The 19,112-nt window shown below is 45.6% G+C and overlaps 1 protein-coding gene across 1 annotated transcript in view; it reads right to left on the bottom strand.

The window, feature by feature from the left end:
• The window catches only part of ISM1 (isthmin 1), a gene marked incomplete at both ends in the record, with an annotated part of 78,292 nt that overhangs the window by 19,442 nt on the left and 39,738 nt on the right, over nucleotides 1-19,112 (bottom strand). Inside the window, one exon of the mRNA XM_079718610.1 lies at nucleotides 8,954-9,193. Coding sequence (XP_079574736.1) covers nucleotides 8,954-9,193 — 240 coding nt within the window. The remainder of the gene's footprint in view (nucleotides 1-8,953; nucleotides 9,194-19,112) is intronic.

Consider the following 19,112-nt stretch of genomic DNA (forward strand, 5'->3'; position numbering starts at 1 on the left):
AGTCAACAGCCTCTAAGCCGGGTGACCCTTGGAAGACAGTCTGAGAGAACGGAGGGAAATGTGCATCCCTCACATAGGAAAGCTGAGGCTGCATTGTGACACAGAATGGAAAACCTCCAGGGACGCCAAAGGAATGGATGCACACAGGCCTTGGGTTGGGAGGAAGCAATGCATCACTAGGGTCCCTGATTTACTGATGACTGTGTTGCTGGGAAGCCTTTAATTCAAGGAGTAAACATGTACCGTGTATGTTCTTGAAGTGGCACAAGAATAATGATAATAAAACTGAACACTTACTGAGTACTAACTCTGCACCAGGGACTGTTTTAAAGGCTCTACATATATTAATTTATTTAATCCTCAGAACAGCCTTATAAGCTTGGTTCTATTGATTGACCCTTGTGGCTGCTGATCTCCAAAGATGTCCCCGGCAATTCCTCCCATTCTGGTATGTGTGTGCCACACCTCTCATCAAGTGGTGGAGTTTGTTTCCCCTCCCTTTCAGTCTGGGCTGGCCTTGTGACTCACTGTACCCAGTAGAATGTGTTAGGTGTGACAATGTGACAAGCCTTACAAGCTCTTGCAATCTCCATTTTCATTCTCTTGGCAAGTTCCTACCATTATGTACAGAAGCCCAGCCTAGACCACTGCTCACAGAGCCACCATGTGAAGAGGCAGGGTACGTAGAGGAGAACAAAGAGTCCTCTCAGTCACTGGCCAGCTCTGAGGCCCCGGTCTTGTGTGTGGGGTCATTTTGGGTCCTCCAGCCCAGTTGGGTCACCCTAGCTGATACCATATGGAACAGAGATAAGCTCTCCTGGCTGAGCCCTGCTCAAACTCCTGACCCACAGGACCATGAGCAATCCAGTGGTTGTTGCTTTAAGCTATTAAGTTTTGGGGTGGTTGCAAGACAGCTTCTTACAGACAGGGAAACTGGCACACAGAGAAGTTAACAACTTGCCTAAGGTCACAGAGGTAGTAACTGGCAGCCATGGGTAGTCTAGCTCCAGAGCCCATGCTCTTACAGACTTTGCCATACTGCCTCTCAAAAAGTCAGTCACCGAGGTAGCGTCCCCTCCTGTGACCAAGTGAGCAAAGAGGCCACTGATGCTGGTGGGGCCTGGATGCCACAAGTCGTGTAGAGATGTGAGCACAAGGTCCTCAAGGTCCAGGATGTCACAGCTTGAGTTTCACTCATCCCTAGTCCAGACCCAGCACACACTCCTTAACCGACCCTCAGGGTAAGAGCAGATAGTCCCAGAGTCAAGGTCAGAACTTGCTCTTGGATTTATGGAGCCTAGTTTGGAAGTCACGGGGCTGAAGGCATGCAGCTTCTTGGCTCCGAGAGATAATCAACATAGAGAAACTTGTTTAAAAAACACAGTAAAAGACTCCTTGGGTTCCTTTGGCCATCACATAGCTCTTGCAACACCCCCTGGATGAGTTATGTGCAAATGAATCAGAAACATGCGCTCCAAGTAATCAGCGCAAGATGTACTGGGCAGATGCTTTTCCAGTTTTGCCCTAACTGGACATCTGAGAGATTTGCTGACATACTCTGCCACATTGCACCAGGTTGTGCCAATCCCTGAGACAAACAGACCCTTCCTTTTGTCTTAGGGATGGGAAGGTTTGAATTCTACTTGCTTTGACATTTTAAAGAAGTTGCCCAGCTCATGGTGGGCCTGAGCTGTGGCCTTGCGTGGTCCAGACACAAAGTTAAGGGTGTGGAGCAGACACAAAGTTAAGGGTGTGGCCTTCCATCCCAGAGTATACTTGGGCTGTGGCAGGCCGAGTGCATCTCTTCCTCTGGTGTGGGATGCCTAGAAGGGCACCACTGGCTTGCTTCCATGCCACCACCATTACCCCAGTCTCATAAGCATCCCTTGCATATTTGTAAATAATTATGGGATGTTTAGTAATCCCCGAAAAGGAAAAAAGAAAAGAAAGAATTACATCATTTGCCTTGTATCATTGCCGTTTGCTGGAGGGATGGTTGTTGGAAAGGGATGGGGACCTGGACCCACACACAACGCTGTAAGGGCAATGCGGAAGAAATACACAGCTGGGCTGCGCAGACCCGAGCTGGGCAGTGACACGGTGATGCCGAGCCTTTGAAGACAATCTTTCTCCTCTGCAGTCCAGGCCCCCTGTGCCTGCAGACAGAACAACTGAGCCGCAACAATCGTCTGCAAGGCTATTAAGGGTTTTGGAGGGGAGAAGCTGCCAAGAGCCAGGCAAGCCTGCAATTATGGTAATGAAATCAGACTCTGGGTAGGAGATAAGGGGGAATGGGCTGGACAGTTTTGGTATTCCATTTGTATCCAGACTGGAGTCAAAGGGATTGCCTAAACAAAACGTGCCCTGCAATTTCTCCAAGCTGGGAATCAAAACAATTTCATGTTTTAAGCTATTACCGTCAATATGATTTTTTTCCCCCCACAAACTACTGCTCAGATCCAAACAAAATAGATTTGTTGCCTGGCCAGGCAATGAGTAGCAAAATATGAATTTACTCCAAAAACTATATTGATGACTAAATCTCATCAGTTTAGAGGTTTCTTTTTCCCCTTTCATTTTTAGCCACTGCTCCAACTGAATTAAAACACACACACACACAAAATAAAAAACACACAAAGCTTAGGATCCACCCTTCCCTGCAGTTAAGAATATGGAAACCTCATACAGACATCAAATGAAGAAATGTAATCTTGAGCCTGAAATTTCATAGGCATCCAATTAAAAAGACTTAATGAGCACGATCATGACTTCTCGAATGGTGCAGATTAGTTTTATGTTTCCTGTTGCTCTTATTATATTTACATGTTCTTTAGCATCAAAGCATCTGTCCTTAAAAATGTCTTGAACAATAATAGGTGTGATGAGCTGAAGGTGTGGTCGTGAGCACAGCAGATTTCCAAGTGGATAGATCTTACCATCCTTTTGCATCCTTCATACACAGAATTAAAGCATCTTTAGTACACTGGTTTCTTCTGGACTTTTCTGTACCATGAATCAAGATAGTAAAAGAAAGAGAACTTTTCCAAAAGACCTGACTCCAACTTCTGACAGAATCTTGTCAGCTCTGAGAAAGAGAGTCTAGAATAGGTGCCAATTTGGAGAATTCCATCCAAAATTAGGAGAGGATGATAAAATCCTTTGTAACTTTACCTGTTTCTTTCTTCCTCTTGAGAGTTTAAACATTTATTAGAAACAAACCCTTTACTCTTGCTCTGAAAAGCACTTTCCACTGGGAAACCAACACAATTCTTAGTCTAACGGATAATAAACTAATGACACTGGGAATACAGAAGCCTTGACTTTCTGAACTCAGGAGAATCTTCTAGAAGCTTCTAAGTTGGTCCTCTAAGCCTTGAGAGCTATGGTGACTAGGCAGATTTGGGTTCGTATTTATTTCCCAGAGAGGAAAATGAGGCCTGGGAGGTGAAAGGATTCCTCAAAAGCACAGAGCATCTGGGGACAGGATGACAGTCTCCAGCAAAGGGTTAGACCCCCGATTATGTACCCCTTTTTCCTTGACAATTGCCGAAGAAAGAACACAAAGGACCAGGAAGATATATAATCCCTCCCTCGCAGACCCACTGATGCTCTAAAAACAACTCTGGCAGCTCCAGTAAGTGTGGTTAATGCTTTGAGATTTGCAGCATGCTCGTTCAAATATCATTGCTTGTTCTACACAAGTTAAACCCACATTTCAGGCATAGCAACTGGCTTAGAGAACCCACGTTCCTGAGGTGAACAGCAAGGAAGGTGGAGAGCTGGACTCACAACTCCTGATTCTTAATTATTTTATACGTTTCCTCTGTCATCTTCATGCTCACTGACATCACCAACCAGCATCCCCCAGTCTGGGGAATCTTCCCATATTCCTGTCTCTGTGCTGAGTGCTTCACATGGATGATTTCATTTAATCCTCACAACAGCCCTACTACTACAGAGTATTGTACTGCAGAGGTACTACTCACAGGTTGTGTTATCACTCCCATTGTACAGACAAGGAAATTGAGGCATAGAGAGGTCGAGTAACCTGCATGCAGCCATAGAGGCCAAGCCTGGTCAACAAAACAGTGGTACCAGAGCCCAAGGGCAGGTTGGTGGACTCTAGCTCATGATAGGGACTGCAGGGCCCCCATAAAAATCTGAACAACACCAGCTTGTCCCCTGGAGTGTGTGGGCCCATCTCTTGGGCACAGAGATTTCTTGGTTCTTACTTGGCCAGGCCTGCCATTCCAAAAGGATTTTAGGAAAAACGGAGGAGGGGAAATCAGAAGTAGAAGCACGTACAACACCTGCAGCCCTGGCCAACTCATCTGATTGCATCAAGAGGTCTACAGCCGTGTAAATAAGTCTGTGCGAGGGGGAAAAAAAAGGCCTTTAGATGACTATTTTTGTGTCTCCCTCGATGGAAGAAAAGAAATAAATACATTGGTTGAAATGAATACAGATCTCAGATTGACCCAGAAAAGAGAACTCTTTGGTGGTGAATAGCCACTGTGGTCATGAATTGATGCAGTGAGCCTAATAATGAGTTTATTTTAGAGATTTTTGTCTCTGCTATCTGACCATCAGCTGCAGACCAGAAACTTAGCCAAGGATACCGAAGTTCAAGTTGAACTTCTCCTGGGAGATTTACTGTCTTTCCTGAGTGATTTATTTATTTATTTATTCGTTGCCAAACCCCCAACTTCTAGTTTTGTTTTAAATTTAATATGGAGATTGGGTTCAGGAGTTTGAGGCTATTTCTTTCTCTTCTGTGCATTTTTTTTTTTTCTTTTCCCCTCACTCACTTCCACAGCCTGAAGCCAGTCTTAAAATGGAGAGCCCAGTCCACTTGGGACAGAGGCCACCTGGCTTCAGGGGTTTAAAAAAAAAAAAAAAAGCTGGGCTTTTTAAAGGATTTCCCTTCCTAAAAGTCAAGAGGCCCAAGAGCTCAGCATTGTCACTTTGGAAAGGTGTGGGCGGTTTGGCAGGGGTGCACAGCAGACCCCAGCCTTGGAGCGTGGGAAATGCTTGCAGACACAGGGGGGCTGGGGGGAGGTCCAGAGAGAGGGGTATCAGATTCCTGGGTAGCTCCCGGCTCCAGTGAGGGCTGGCTAGGTGGGGGTGAGGGGCAGGTTGCCAGGGGATGGGGGGAGACCAGGCCAGGGGCCCCGGCAGCAGAAGCCGACCCACTGATACGCCTTCACCTGTTTTCAGTCTGCTCCCCAGGGAGAGACAATGCTTGGATGGCCCGGGGTGACCGGTGGACTGTCTGCTTGGCTGAATCGGCCCTGTGTCAAACCAGTGGATTTCAACAAAAGACCAGAGCTCTGAGGAAGGCGCAAGGGCTGACAACGTGAAAACCATCACCCCCTTTTAGAAAGCACCTCATCTTTTAAAGGACCACCGGGGAGCTAGTTTACTCAAGTGCAGTGGGGCATGAGGCTACAGCGGCCAGTGCTGCATGTGTGTGTGTGTGTGTGTGAGTTTGTGTGTATGTACGTGCCCTCACACACACTCACACTCAGACCTAGGGCTGGGGCTCCCAGGGGTAGCAGCTGCGTTAGTCTTTCTTTGAGCATCTTTCTGAGTCACTAACACTCCCCTTTCATAACCTTCCAGAAAGAGAAAGGACAGGAATGCAGTTCAGTGTTCCATCATCAGATCAATAAAACATAGGCTGCCCTACCCCCCAGCCCCACCCCGACTGCCTGCGGAAGGTTAAAAGACACAGGGCTTGTGCAAGGCAAAAATGGGATGAACCAACTGGCTGGCGGGCAACAGGACAGGGCTGGCCTTGTCTTTGATTCTGATGGCATCTGGGTTGGAGCCTCATTCATTTCGGGTCCATTTTGCCAGAAACCCTGATATTCGGATCTACGGGGAAACCTATACTCTTGGGAGGTATAGTGATTTCTTCTGTCCAAAGGGTAACTCAAGAAACATAGAGGGACCTCATAGGAGTAGCCTGGTCCCCTTCCTGCCTGTGCTCCAAAGCCTCCCTTTCCGAAGCAGCTCCTGGAGGCAAACTTCTTGTATGTGCTGGGGCGGTGCTGAGACAGAGTGAAGACAAAGTGGGGATTCCTTCGCACCTGTTAGAAGTCTATACAGACAGGTGGCTGTGGGCTCAGAGGGGACAAGGACGAATGCTTTCCATTTGTCCCATCTCCGCTGCCATCCTTTGTGATGGCACAAGGGGAAGCTGCGTTTTATAAAAGTCCAAGAGGCTTTGTTGGGGAGTCTCAAGTGTGGTGATCTCATAACTCACCCTCCACTTATCCTCTGTTCCCTTGTCTCACTTTATAGTTCTCTCCACACCCATAAACTCCAACCACCCTCTCATCCCTCAGGAAGCCCAGCGGAACTGTTCCAAAGCACTCTTCACTTCACGTCTGGCTAGACAACACAGCTTATTCTGATGAAAAATGGATTGCGAGCTCGGGGGTTTTACTGAGCTCATGCACAAATGCATCGCTTCATGGCTGCCCTTTTCTTTTTATGGAAAAGTCATTTGGGTTCCCCAGATCTGAGGATCCCAACCACTTTTGCCCCACTGTTCTTCCCTGACAGTCAGGTTAATGTTTTAAAGAGGCCCAAGTGGGGTCTGAGGACTTCCTGATGGATGGATTTATCTGGGAGAGAAAAAGGGGATCTTGAGAAATTTTGTTAGAAATTCGGTTCTAGGTGGAGCTCCATGCGCTTAGTAAATTTCTAATGAGGGGACTGCAGCCTTCCAGTCCCCTGCATCCAGGTCTTTTCTTGTAAGTTTATATTAGTAACTCTTAAATCAATTATATTAATAGCTCAGTCCTCAGCATTAAGCCCCACAGCGACATTTCCCATCTCTGAAAAAAAAATGCAAGCTACAGCAAACCTAAAATTGTTGTGGGCATGATCTAAGCATCCTTGGGATAAGGGTGGTTTAGTCCTAGAACTGTAAAATCTATCAACAAGGAAAAAATCACTTCCTGTCAATGAAGGCGTGATGGGGAGGCTCTTTGAGCAACAGTAAGGAGATGTCTGTGCCTTTTTTTGCCAGTCTGCACCTCCCCCAAGTGGATCCTTTGTTCTTTATCAGAGAGTCATGTGACCGGTTCCCGGAGAGAGGGCAGTGGATCGAAAGGCCTGTTTTCCCCATTAATCAATTAGAACAGTACAAGACCTATTGGAAATATTAATTGGTCCAGGCAGTGATTTCAGCACATGGGCTGTCAAAGAGTGACCTCCGAAACATTTTTCACTTATGGACTCTCAATGCTGCCCTGCCCTAATCTTCCCAAATATCCCATCTCTTCAGGTCTGCCCTCCATGGAACACAGCGCTTTTTCTGCCTCTGTCTCCACAATCCTTCCGGCCCTGTCTTGGGTGGTAAGCTGGGATCTTTACAGCTATGTCATTTCCTGGAGGGAGAACACCTTGCATTTCTTAACTTCCCAGAAGCTAACACGGCATCGAGGTGTATTCTCAGGGACATTCAGTAGTCACAACAACACTGGTGTTAGGAGCAAAACAACTCTGGCCAAGGAAATCTGATCTAAAAGGGTGACACAGACAGCGTTAGTCTTGCGGGAGAGACCACTAACCTAATTATGGATCAGTTGTTCCAAGGTCAGGTTCAGGAACGTTCTGCCATGGAAGCTAATTGGCATTTGATGCAGAGAAAGAATAAGGACAAGCTGCCCTTTCTCCAATGAAAAGAGTTGAGGATAAACTTAAAAGTATGGAAGCAGGCACCTGAGGACTCGGGCTGCACAGGGCCAGGCTGCCCAGGGGGACGAGCTGCCCTCGGCCGCCATGGGTACCGTCTCTGGGAAGAAACAGTGGGAGGCACAAGCAAAATTCAAAATGAGGAGTTTGTTTTTGAAACATGAAATGGTAGGGTGAGTATTCTTGGGAGCCTGAGAGACTGGATTTGAGCCCCAACTACTGTTTACTAGCCATGTGGCCTTGGGCAAACCAAAGGGGAACTTCCTGAGAGTCAGTTGCGTTATTGATAATATTGGAGGAATGACGTGGGCTCCATAAGGGTATTGGGAGAGCCAAATCGGATCCACCTTTACTTTGTAAAGTAAATTGTGCTATTTCAGTGCAGATGAGAGTTCTTATTTTCAGTTCCAGGCACCTCTTTCCTAACCTCCCATTTCCTTCAGCTTCACCCCATCTCATCTTAGTGATATGTGTTCCTCTCTCTCCTAGAAACTTCTGTTATCACCTCCTTTCCTCTTATCAAAAATTTTTTATCAGTCATTTACACTTCGGAGCAACTGAAGTGTTGTCAGCACCTAAAGGAATTTCTGGTGTCTAAGGCAAGCTAGAGAGGCATTTGCGAGACAGTGTCTTCCTGAGCATCTTAGAAATCACACTATGATCTGCCTCATCTACTCATGTATCTGATTGGCCTTTCCCTATAGCTAACATATTTCATCAATTTCAGAGCATATTATTTTGTTTTGTTTTCACATTTCTTTTTTTTTTTTGATGTGGACCATTTTTAAAGTCTTTATTGAATTTGTTACAGTGCTGCTTCTGTTTTATGTTTTGTTTTTTTGGCTGTGAGGCATGTGGGATCTTAGCTCCCCGACTAGGGATTGAACCCGCACCCCCTGCATTGGAAGGCAAAGTCTTAACCACTGGACCTGCAGGGAAGTCCCTGTTTTTACATTTCAACAGCTCTGAAATCAGGATGTATCTTATAATCATTGGTGTGTCATACTCTAATTAGCACTGTTTTCTTTTTTCAGTGGTTGATAAAATAATGATGCATCTCATAATCCAGGGTGTTACACAGATGAAATACAACACTGCTCTTATAGAGATAACACGCTTGTCAGCAGGATTCATTAAGGGGTCAAGGAGAAAAGTGAGGTAAGGCAGCAGCTGCTTTGGAATCAGATCAGGAAACAAAGACATGGGCTGTTTCATTTTCTTTCACCTTTCAGTTGCTAAGCGTTACCTGGATATTTGGATTCTGCCCATTGATATCAGCTTTGGAAAGATCTGGAAAGTTTGGTAGATCAAGGAGAAAGGATCTGGGGCCATCTCTTTGCAATGAAGGGGGCCCAGCCTCTTGCTGGAATTGCTGTCTGGGGAATGGTTGGTGTGCAGCCTGGTGGTCTGAATGCTCCCCTGGTGTTTCTTTGGAGAGAGGAGAGCTGGTTTCCGATGTCGAGGCACTTTCCATGTTGAGGTTATTCTAAAACAAACAAACAAGCAAATGAACAAATAAATAGGAGAAGCATGATTTAGAAATGCCACCCTTAAAAATTCAGGACAAGGACAATTCCAGGGGCTGGAATTAAGCCAGGATGGTATTCCCAACTTGTTTTCCTTCCATGGCTTAGTTTTTTTTCTATCTTCAAAAAGCTAAATCATCAGGAAATTTTCCTAGCCTGCTACTTGGGAATTTTCTGAGGGCTAATGTGTGATGGGATATTAATCAAGCATCAAAGCATATCAACAAAAAGTGCTAATTTGAAGGAGACTAGGTGCTCATTTAGAACTGGAATCAAATTATGGTTTCCTTATCACAGCTTCAATTGATTAACCACTGTGGCTTGAGTTATAGCCCCAGTATCCAGTGTTTGTTTCTTTGGTGTGGGTCAGCAGAAGATCTACCAAACTGGGTAAAATACTTCAGCCAAATCATTGATTATTTCTAACCATCCATCCATCCATCCATCCACCCATTTTTTCATCCATCCACTCACTAACCTGTTTAACTTTCCTTCCTCCTTCCTTCAATTCTTTCATTCATCTACTCATCCATCCTTCCATCCATTTATCCATAGATTCATCCACACAATCAACAAGTGTCAACCACATGCTAGGCACAGGAAAGCCATGAACAAGACAGACACGGGTCCTATTGTCTTAGAGAGTATGTCTAGTTGGGGGGAATAAACAATAAATACACACATAAATAAGATCAGGTCAGAAAATGGTGATTGCTAAGAAGAAAAGGAAGAAGAAAATGAGAGAGAGTGGTCAGGGCAACATGAGATAGGTAGCTGGGGAAGACCTTCCTGAGAAGGTGACATCTGAAGTGAAACCTGAATACCTGTAATTATCTGGGGGAAAAACATTCTAGCAGAGGGAACCGCAAGTAAGACAGTCCTGAGGTAGGGATGGCTTGTCTCATTGGAGAAACACAGAGAAGGCCAGTGAGGCTGGGATGGAGTGAAGGAAGGGAGAACGACCCAAGATGGGGATGAAGAGGTGGAGACAGGCCAAGAAAAAGTGACAAAAAGGCCTTCTGAAACTGAATGTCTTTATCCCGGAAAGAAAAGTCCAAGTCTGTTGTTTTTCCAAACTAGCAAAAAATGTCTGTGTTTAGTTGTCACGAGGGGACATTTTCTCCAGTGACTGAAGAGTGTGGTAGTTGCTGGACTTCTTTCTCAAAGCAGCCCTTCTTCTGCTCTCATTCTCCCTGGACCTCTTGTTGGATGTTTCCTCCATCCCTTCAGGGATAGTATTTTCATGTTTAGTGGTGGAGGGAGAAGTGGAGATAGAATTTCACCAGTGTTTGGGTCAGTGGTTAATGTTCTTGTTATTCTTGGGCATGTTTGGGGGTTTTGGAGTGAATATTCCAGCACATTGCCTCCACACACACTCCCTGCCCCCTCTCACAGCAGTGTCTTTGACCCAGTCAAGGGGTTACACATGGTATCAAAACACTCCCGACTCTGAGTACCCAAGGTCAAGAATGGCCTGAGGATGAAACACATGCAGTGGGTAATGATCTTATTAGAGAGCTGACCGGAGGGGATGGATTTTTCACTCTTTAAACAGACAGGGGGCTGTGAGGAATAAACTCACTTGTGCAGAGACCATGTTTGTGAATGTTCCCAGAGGCCAAGAAGAGGCTGAGCTAGAAAGAAGCATGTCTGCTGTCTCTTCCTTAATGTGTGCAGTTACGGCAGGGGAAGCGGGCTGCTCTTCATCATGTCTTTGCTTGCCCTTCGTCTTTGCTCAGGAGATGTGGCCAGGGGCAGTGTCTTTGTTCACCTCTCCTGTCACCTTTCTGCCATGTTTTCATCTCCTGGCACATCCTCCTAGGGGGAGTTGCCCTGCCATCCCCAGGCATTGCTCAATGCAACAGAGGCCAAATGTATTATGCTGAGATTATATTATCCAGCACATGGAGAGAGAGAGAGAGAGAGAGAGAGAGAGAGACAGAGACAGAGACAGAGACAGAGACAGAGACAGAGACATGCTAATTCTTTCCTCAACATAAGACCTCTCTAGCATAGCCCAGGGGAAGATAACTGAATTCAACTGTTCCCTTGTTTTTCTCCCTGGATCCCCAACGGTGTTAGTAAGGACAGTTGACTTCTCATGGAGAATTTCTTGCACAGGTTTTGGGAATCTGAGTCTCAGAAGGGACCCAGGATTTGCTTGTCCATGGCTTGAGGGATCCCCTGCAAATCCAGCCCTCACTTCATTGTAGCAACTGGGACATACTGTTTAACTGTGTTCAAAATGGAGCTCTTTTTACTTTTCCCTGTGATGAGGCACTCTTTCTACTATGAAAACTTATATTTTATTTTATATTTGGTACTTTATTTTTTTGGCCACACTGAATGGCATGTGGGATCTTAGTTCCCCAACCAGGGATTGAACCCATACCCCCTGCAGTGGAAGTGAAGAGTCCCAACCTCTGGACCGCCAGGGAATTCCAGAAAACCTCGTATTTTAGAAGAAGAGATAGGAAAGGTATCTGTGCTGCTTATTTGGCATTTCATTTAGATGGCTGAAAAAACAAGGACTGAATATGATGGGTTTCTGGGTCTGACTCTGGAATTTTTCCTGAGAGGAGATACACCACCCCAGAGTGATCCTGGCTTAGACAGGGACCAAGAAAACCCCTTAAACTCTCTGTGGCTCAATAATCCTCCATGTAAAACATAGCAGATGATAAGGAGAATCCCATGCTGTCCCAGCAGGATGGTCAAGAGAACTCAGGGTGGGTTGTGACTACACTTGAAAAGAGAAATGTAGAGTTAGGGTAACTGGGCTGGACGATTCAGGCCTCAAGTGTCTCTGCCGCGAAGATGGGGGCGAAAGTACATTTTGGCTTGAATTATGCACACAGTTGTGGCATTTCTCCATCTTTCCCCGATCCTCATCCTCCCGCCCCTCAAACAACATTTGGAAGATGAGAATGGGAATAATAAAAAATGCTAATCACGATCTCTGAATATCTGAATTATTCTTGCATTTTTACAAAAACATATTTATCTGGAAATCTTGGCTCCCTCCATACCATGGCATGCCCCCAAACTGTTCAGAAACTGGAAGCTCTACGGTAGGGGGAGGGTGCCTTACAGTGAATCATATAAAATGAAGCTCCACTTTATTCAATCAATGACAAGATTCAGGGAGTAACCATTATTTTGGTAATCAAGAATTTAAATCTGGGGCGGGAGACAGTAGACAGGGTCTGCTAACAAGGCAGGAAAACACTTCTTCATTCTTTCTCAAAGACCCACTGTACAGCTTTCTTGTAGAGGCCCCACTGGAGGTCATGGTTGATGCACCAAGCTCACTCACCAAGAGTTCCACTTAATTATTCTAGCAGAGTAAAGATTCTCAGGGAGGGTGGATCTCAAAATGAAGATCTAAACAGTTTGTATGTTATTCAGAAAAGCAGACATTCTTCTCTGAAGACGTGAGCTTTGGACAGTCCAGGGATTGAAGGAAAGAAATATCACCATTCTTTCCAAGGGGCTGCAGGATTCATTTTGTTTAAATTCAAGTGACGTGAGGGCATCTGCTCAGTTTGGGAAAATATTTCTTTACCCACAATGTGTCTTTGAGTTGACTTTCAATCTGTGACAATGCTGTAGCTCCAGGAGCAACGTTCTCTCTAATCTGCGAGCTGTGACTACTAATAAAGAGAGATAGAAGAACTAAAACTAGTTAGTGGTTTATACGCATGCAGTGTTCCACTGCCAAGGAAGGTGACCTATGGTGGCCAAATTATCCAGCTGCTGCTTAACGCTCCCCATCTTTGGGCATAGCTCCTGTCCCTCCATTATTTTACAACTTATTCTTATTTAAAATAGGAATAAAGTAATAATATTGTAAAATGTTAACAATAATAATAAAATTATAAAATAGGCTCCATGCTCATGAAGCCTGGTGTTTTGCCTTAGATGGCAGTATTATTGTGGCAGATATTGCAGTTTCCTCCCCAATATCCATTCCCCACTTTTTTTTTTAACTCACTATTTATTTCAGCTGGCAATGTGCCTGGCTAAAACTACATGTCCTAGCATCCACTGTAGCTAGGGATGACCATGTGACACGGTTCTACCCAATGAGATGTAAGTGGAAGGTGCCTGATGGTACTATTGGACAGAAGGCAGAGTCAGTTTGCCTTTTGCCTCTTTTCCGTCTTCCATTTTCTCCTGGCTGAAGTGTGGATAGTAGTGTTGGAAGTGAAATGATGCCACTGGCAGGAGGTTGAAGATATACGCTAAAGGTGGCTGAATGGAAAGATAGAGGAGCCGGGGTCCCCGATAGCATGGTAGAGCCTTCATACTAGTCCTGGAATGATGACCTGAACTTCTTGTACCCTTGATACAAACAGTAGTATTGACAATACTGCAGCCCTAGTAGCAATGTTCCCTGTATGATTCTAATTTGAGAGCCGTGACCGCCAATAAAAAGGGAAAAGCCCTTTTCAGCAAAGTGACTCAAGATTGGGTACCATCCCCAGCTGAAGGAAGTGCCAACAGGGCATATAGTGAATCATCACCGTGACCTTCACAATGGCAGCCAGGTTATGGGTGCTCAGCTCTGCTGCTAATTTTCATAACATCCTTTTCCAAATCTGCCCTCTACCTCCTTCTCTGTATACGTATAGAATCTTCTATTATTTCAGCATCTATACCTTACATTTCTCAAATCTATTACTCACTGGGTACTGTAATATTTCCTTTAATTTATCCAAAAATACTATCATTAAAGTTCAAGGACTTTGCCCTCAAAGAATCCAGAGCTCCTTGGACAAATGGCTGATCCCAGAGCTTGGGCAGGGAAGTCAAGGTGAGTTGGGGATATTTTGCTGTGTCAGAAAGCAAGGGAGACTTCAGTGATTAATGGTGTCCTCTTGAAAGAACACAGGAGCCAGATTGAAGGGCCCACCCTGCACCAGGATTAGACAATTTGGGCGTTAAAACAAAAAGGTTGTCGTTGACTGCCATACATTGCATCTATGACATTCCATGAGCCTATGATGATACTCATAAAAGAGAGGAAGCCAGAAAAATCATCACCCCCATTCGAGGTAGGGATGATAAAACTCCTTACTTTGAACATTTGTATTAAAGAGAAGTAGAGTTTTGTCTACGGAAATAAAGTTTGAACTGAGATTGAAAAACACAGGGAAAATGAAGCCCGTGAAGCAGGTGAAGAGCACGGAGCAGAGGGGGAGATGGGCCAGTGAGCACTGCGATCCTGGCAAAGGATACGGTGGGTGCAGACTCCTGAGACCTCCCAGGGCCTGGCGCAGAGGCCCAAAGGCTATCAGAGCTGGAATGGAGTGGATGTTAAGCTCAGTGCCAGTCTGCTGTCTTAGTAAGTGATCACTGAGTAAATAATACAAATGCTAGGCCCAAACTCAGACGTCTGGACCCACCAGCCTTCGGTCTGAAAGCTTTCTATCCTAGTGTACTGTGACTTTTCCATTAGGTCCCCACTTCCCCAGTGGCATTCTCTGGATCATCTGGAGGCTTCCTAAGCTTATGTGTGGGGATCGCCTCCCTGGCTCTCTTCGGCTGGCCGTGGATGCCCCTGGGAAAGCTCTGTGAAGAGGAGCTGAGAAGAGAAAACCTCTCATCTGCAGACCGGGTACAGTTTCTAAGATAACAAGCCCAGGCACTTTGTCATTCATGTCCTTTCTCCCCAGGACATCCCTGGCCCAAGACCAAGGATGCCCAGCAAATGCCCTTAGCCCCTGTGGCGTGGACTCGCTCATTTTGGCTGTCCTTGTGACCAAGGTGGATCACCACGGCCACATCAAGGTCAGCATGGTCACAGTGGACAGAGTTGCCAGCTGGTTATTTGATATAGGAGCGAGAGAGGGAGGGGTTCTTTGGAGAACCAAGTCACAGGGGAAATTAGGGCGATCAGCTCGAGGGGGACAATCAAGGTGTGAAAACGGGCGATGGGTCCACCTTTGGAAGAAGCGTGCTAAGCATCATTGTCCCAAGTCTGCAGCCAGCCACCTGCCCTGTTCCACGAACATCAACCAAAGGCTGGAGTATGAAAAACTGGGCTGATGTGACCACTTCTAGAACCTCCAGAAGAGGCACAAGCTAGTACCAAATTGTGGCTGGCTTGGACAGTTTTAGTGCTTTTTTTTTTTTTTTTTTTTAAGGCTGTGGTAACTATTCCCAGATTAACACAACCAGGCAGACTTCTTGGAGGCAGATGGGATGGCAAATTTCTGGAGGGCAAAGAACAGGCCGTATCTACAATCTCAAACTCCACACCCTCCAATTCCACAAGCTCGGGGGGCACCCAGTAAGTACTAGTTGATGGTAATGATGGCCACGGGCCTAGTGAGATTTTGTTTTAATTAGGCTCAGGCTACAGGCCTCATTACCCCTAATGTGGCTTTTATGTGGGATTCTAAAGAAAAGAAAAATCCAAGAATCTTATATTGAAGATATTAAAGAAGATATTATTAGCAATGCTTTTGGTCTCATAGACTTTGAACAACAAACAACAAAGATTATAATTAACGTCACTGCAGCCTCTCTCCTTAAAATATATTAACAATATAGCTAATTAGCAATATGTCCTCATTTGGGGCTGGACATCTGCATATTATTATCGACAATGCTTGTTTCCTTTTTCCAGATTAAAGGCAGCCATGCTGCACCCAGGCATATGGCCACACTCCTTCCACATTAAAACACTCCATATTCTTCTCCCCATGATAAACACACTCGGGGCTTTATCTGTGTTGGGCATCGATTTTTGTCTGGAATATTTCCACACGTCTAAAAATAGGTCAAGAATGCCATGGGTGGTATTTCAAAGGGAAGAGCAAAAATTTCCCTGTTTGGGGAGAAAAAAAGGATAAAAGGGCACTCTGATTATCTTTACACATGACTAGGGAGCAAGCACTCCCAGGAAGAGAAAACCAGGAGCATGAACAATGTGAATTTCAGACGGGAAAACCTGCTTTCTCAGGGGGTGCGCTCGTTCTTAGGGCTTGGGAAGATGGCAGAGAGATGGTGATCACAGGAGCGGAAGGAGGGGTGGTGGAGGCTTGTTCAGTGCAGCGTTGGAGAGGAGGAACCAGGACCCACGGGGAGGTCCTCGCACTGTTGAACACACCAATGGTGAGGTCAGCCACCTTCTTTTCTCTCTACCGGTGTGTGATGGTCATCACACCCCTTCAGGCAGCAGGAACACAGCAAATATCCGTGGCTCTATTCTATGGCAAGCATGAACATGCAATGCCCCTTTGCAGGAAAATACAAATTCCTGGCAGAGGGAAGTGGCTAGGACTGTGCTTCAATCTTTGCTGTCGGATCCTGAAGACAATCCTGGCAGCTAGTGACATAGGCACATCGTGTTTCAAGAATGCAGGAGTGTTTCTTCTTGGTTGGGAATGGAGCCCTCTGTTGAAAGTCTGACTAATAGCTGAGGAATCTTCTGTTATGGGGGCAGAATGTATCAGAAGGCTGTTTACTCTAGGGCTTGGGAGTGACCTTGCTTATGATCTCAGGCGATGCTTTGGAAGGAATGAAGAATGGCCGACTCCTTGCACTTGGGCAGGGAGCTGGCTCCACAGGGGAAGGGGCCGCTGGTGTGGGTCTCCCACCCTTGTGTTTCCTTCTTGATGGAAGTCTCTTGGGGCCGGCTGACAAAATGGAAGTCAACGCCCCACAAGCTCGTCTCTGATACTTCTGTAAACAGCTTTGATCTTGAAAATGTGCGGATTATTGGTGATTTTTCAAGTTGTACTTTCTCCACTGCTGGCAAAGAAAACAGAGTGAGAACCACCCAGGCCCCATTTCCTTTATGTCCTGTTAGGCTAAAGAATGAACAGAAATGAGACGCAAATTATTCTTTTAAGTCTAAGAAAACATGTGAGAAGTAGAGTTCAAGGCTGGAAAGCCAATTTGGCTAAAGAAACCTTCAGCCATCATCTAAACCATCTCTGCCAATGGAGGGGGATGGAGAAATTGTATTTTCCAGACTCCTTCTCCGGGTAAATGGTGGAACTGCCTAGAAGGGACGCTTGTATAAATTCTCTTGGGGTGTGAGACAAACCTGCTCCCAAGTAAGCTGAGGGAAGATTTTGTCTGCTGAGAGGGGTATTTGAATTTGAGGGCAGCACTAACTTGCTCAGGGCTATAAAGAACAGGTCAAGGGTGGCCACCAGGGGGCTTCAGCCACGTGGAGCTCAGCCTCCCCTCTAAGTCAAACTTTGAGCAAATATTTAATGAGCGTGGATTACTGTGGATTTTTCAAATTGTGCTTTCTCCATATCTGGGAAGGAAAACAGAGCGGTAGCTATCCAGATTCTTTTCTGGGGCCCAATTTGAAGAGGTACCAAATTATTAGCCTAAATGGCCCAACTATCTAAGTCCTCCCTTGACCAGAGGGAGAGTGTTGAACCGGACAAGGAAACCCCGGAGGTGAATGCCCCCTGCAGTGATTCTGTGCCTCCCCACATGGCCTAGGGGGCACCCAAGGCCAAGTCAAGGCTGGTGTCCACTGTCGCGAGGCAGAACCTGGAAGGCAAGTCGAAGGGCAAAGACTGGCAGAGTTCAGACTGGCCTGGGGGGTGGGGGGATGGTGGCCTTGGGGACCCTTGCCTAGCTTATTGTTTTAATTAAGAAGATGGATTTCTCTCAACACACAAAGTTAAGACCCATCACTGAAACCTACCACAAATCCTTCTGCTCCAAGTACCTCTAAACTAGGTTTTAAAGGGAACTGGACCTTAACCTTGGAATCCTAGAGAAGGGCTCATGGTGTTGAGGAAGGGTCCTAGGCTAGGAGGTATGAGGCCCGGTCTATGTCTCAGCATTGCCCCTACCTAGTTTTATAAGCTTAGGCAAGTTCCTGTACCTTTGCACTTAGATTGGTAGGGTTTGCAAAAACGTCCACAGATTCTCTTTCTGTAAATATCTATGCATTGGGTAGTTGTCTCCTACACTGCCTTTGCATCTGGTCATGTGACTTACTTTGGCTGTTGGATAAGCAGAGATAAGTGTGTCTTGGAACTTGCCTTTTTTTTTTTTTATTGCTCTTTGCAATCTCAAGGCCTGGGCTAGCCTGTGGGATGAGGACAGACATGTGGAAAAGAGACGATCTACCCCAGACTGAACAGCCTGCCAATGACCGACTGGTCATTGGAGACTGGTCAAATGGAGACCATCCTAGACCATCTGGACCCAGCTGAGCCGGTCCAGACTAGGAAAGCCACCCAGCTGACCCATGGAATCATGAGAAATGATAAACATTTGTGGTTTTAAGCTAATGAATTCAGAGTGGTTTTTTACATGGTGAAAGCTAACTGATATCAGTTAGCAAAAGCTAACTGATAACAGGACCTCAGTTATTTCTTCTGTAAAATGGGTGTGGCAACGTAGGATGGGAACTAGAGAAAACCTCTCAATCCATCTAGTTCTGACCTCCTAGGAATGGAAGCCTCAAGAGACACTTGTCCTGGAGAAAATGTTTTCTAACAATTAAAGAAAAAAACCTGATACCAAATGCTAAAAACATCAAACTGAGGGTGGGGGAAATTAAACAAAAATGTGATGGTTCTAAATGCATGAAGTGCAAATACTATCTTCAATGTCAAGCACGCTTCCTTCTTTCTCCCATCCTTCTACCTGCTGACTCAAAGCTGGGTCAAATCTGTTGGAAAACATCCCTCTGCCTACTGCTTCCATCATTTACATGTGCTGCTCTGTTAACAGCTCCAAGGTCAGTGTTTCAAAGATTCGGAGCTGAGACTTAACAATTCTCCCTCACACTTTCACGATGCACCTGTATGGCTTTGTTGGCTCTCAGAAACTAGTAATGCTCATTTATTAGGGAAACCCTACTGACACTATAAAACAACTATAGAGCCATCA

Source organism: Hyperoodon ampullatus (assembly GCF_949752795.1).
Source record: "Hyperoodon ampullatus genome assembly, chromosome: 14".
Taxonomy (NCBI): domain Eukaryota; kingdom Metazoa; phylum Chordata; class Mammalia; order Artiodactyla; family Ziphiidae; genus Hyperoodon; species Hyperoodon ampullatus.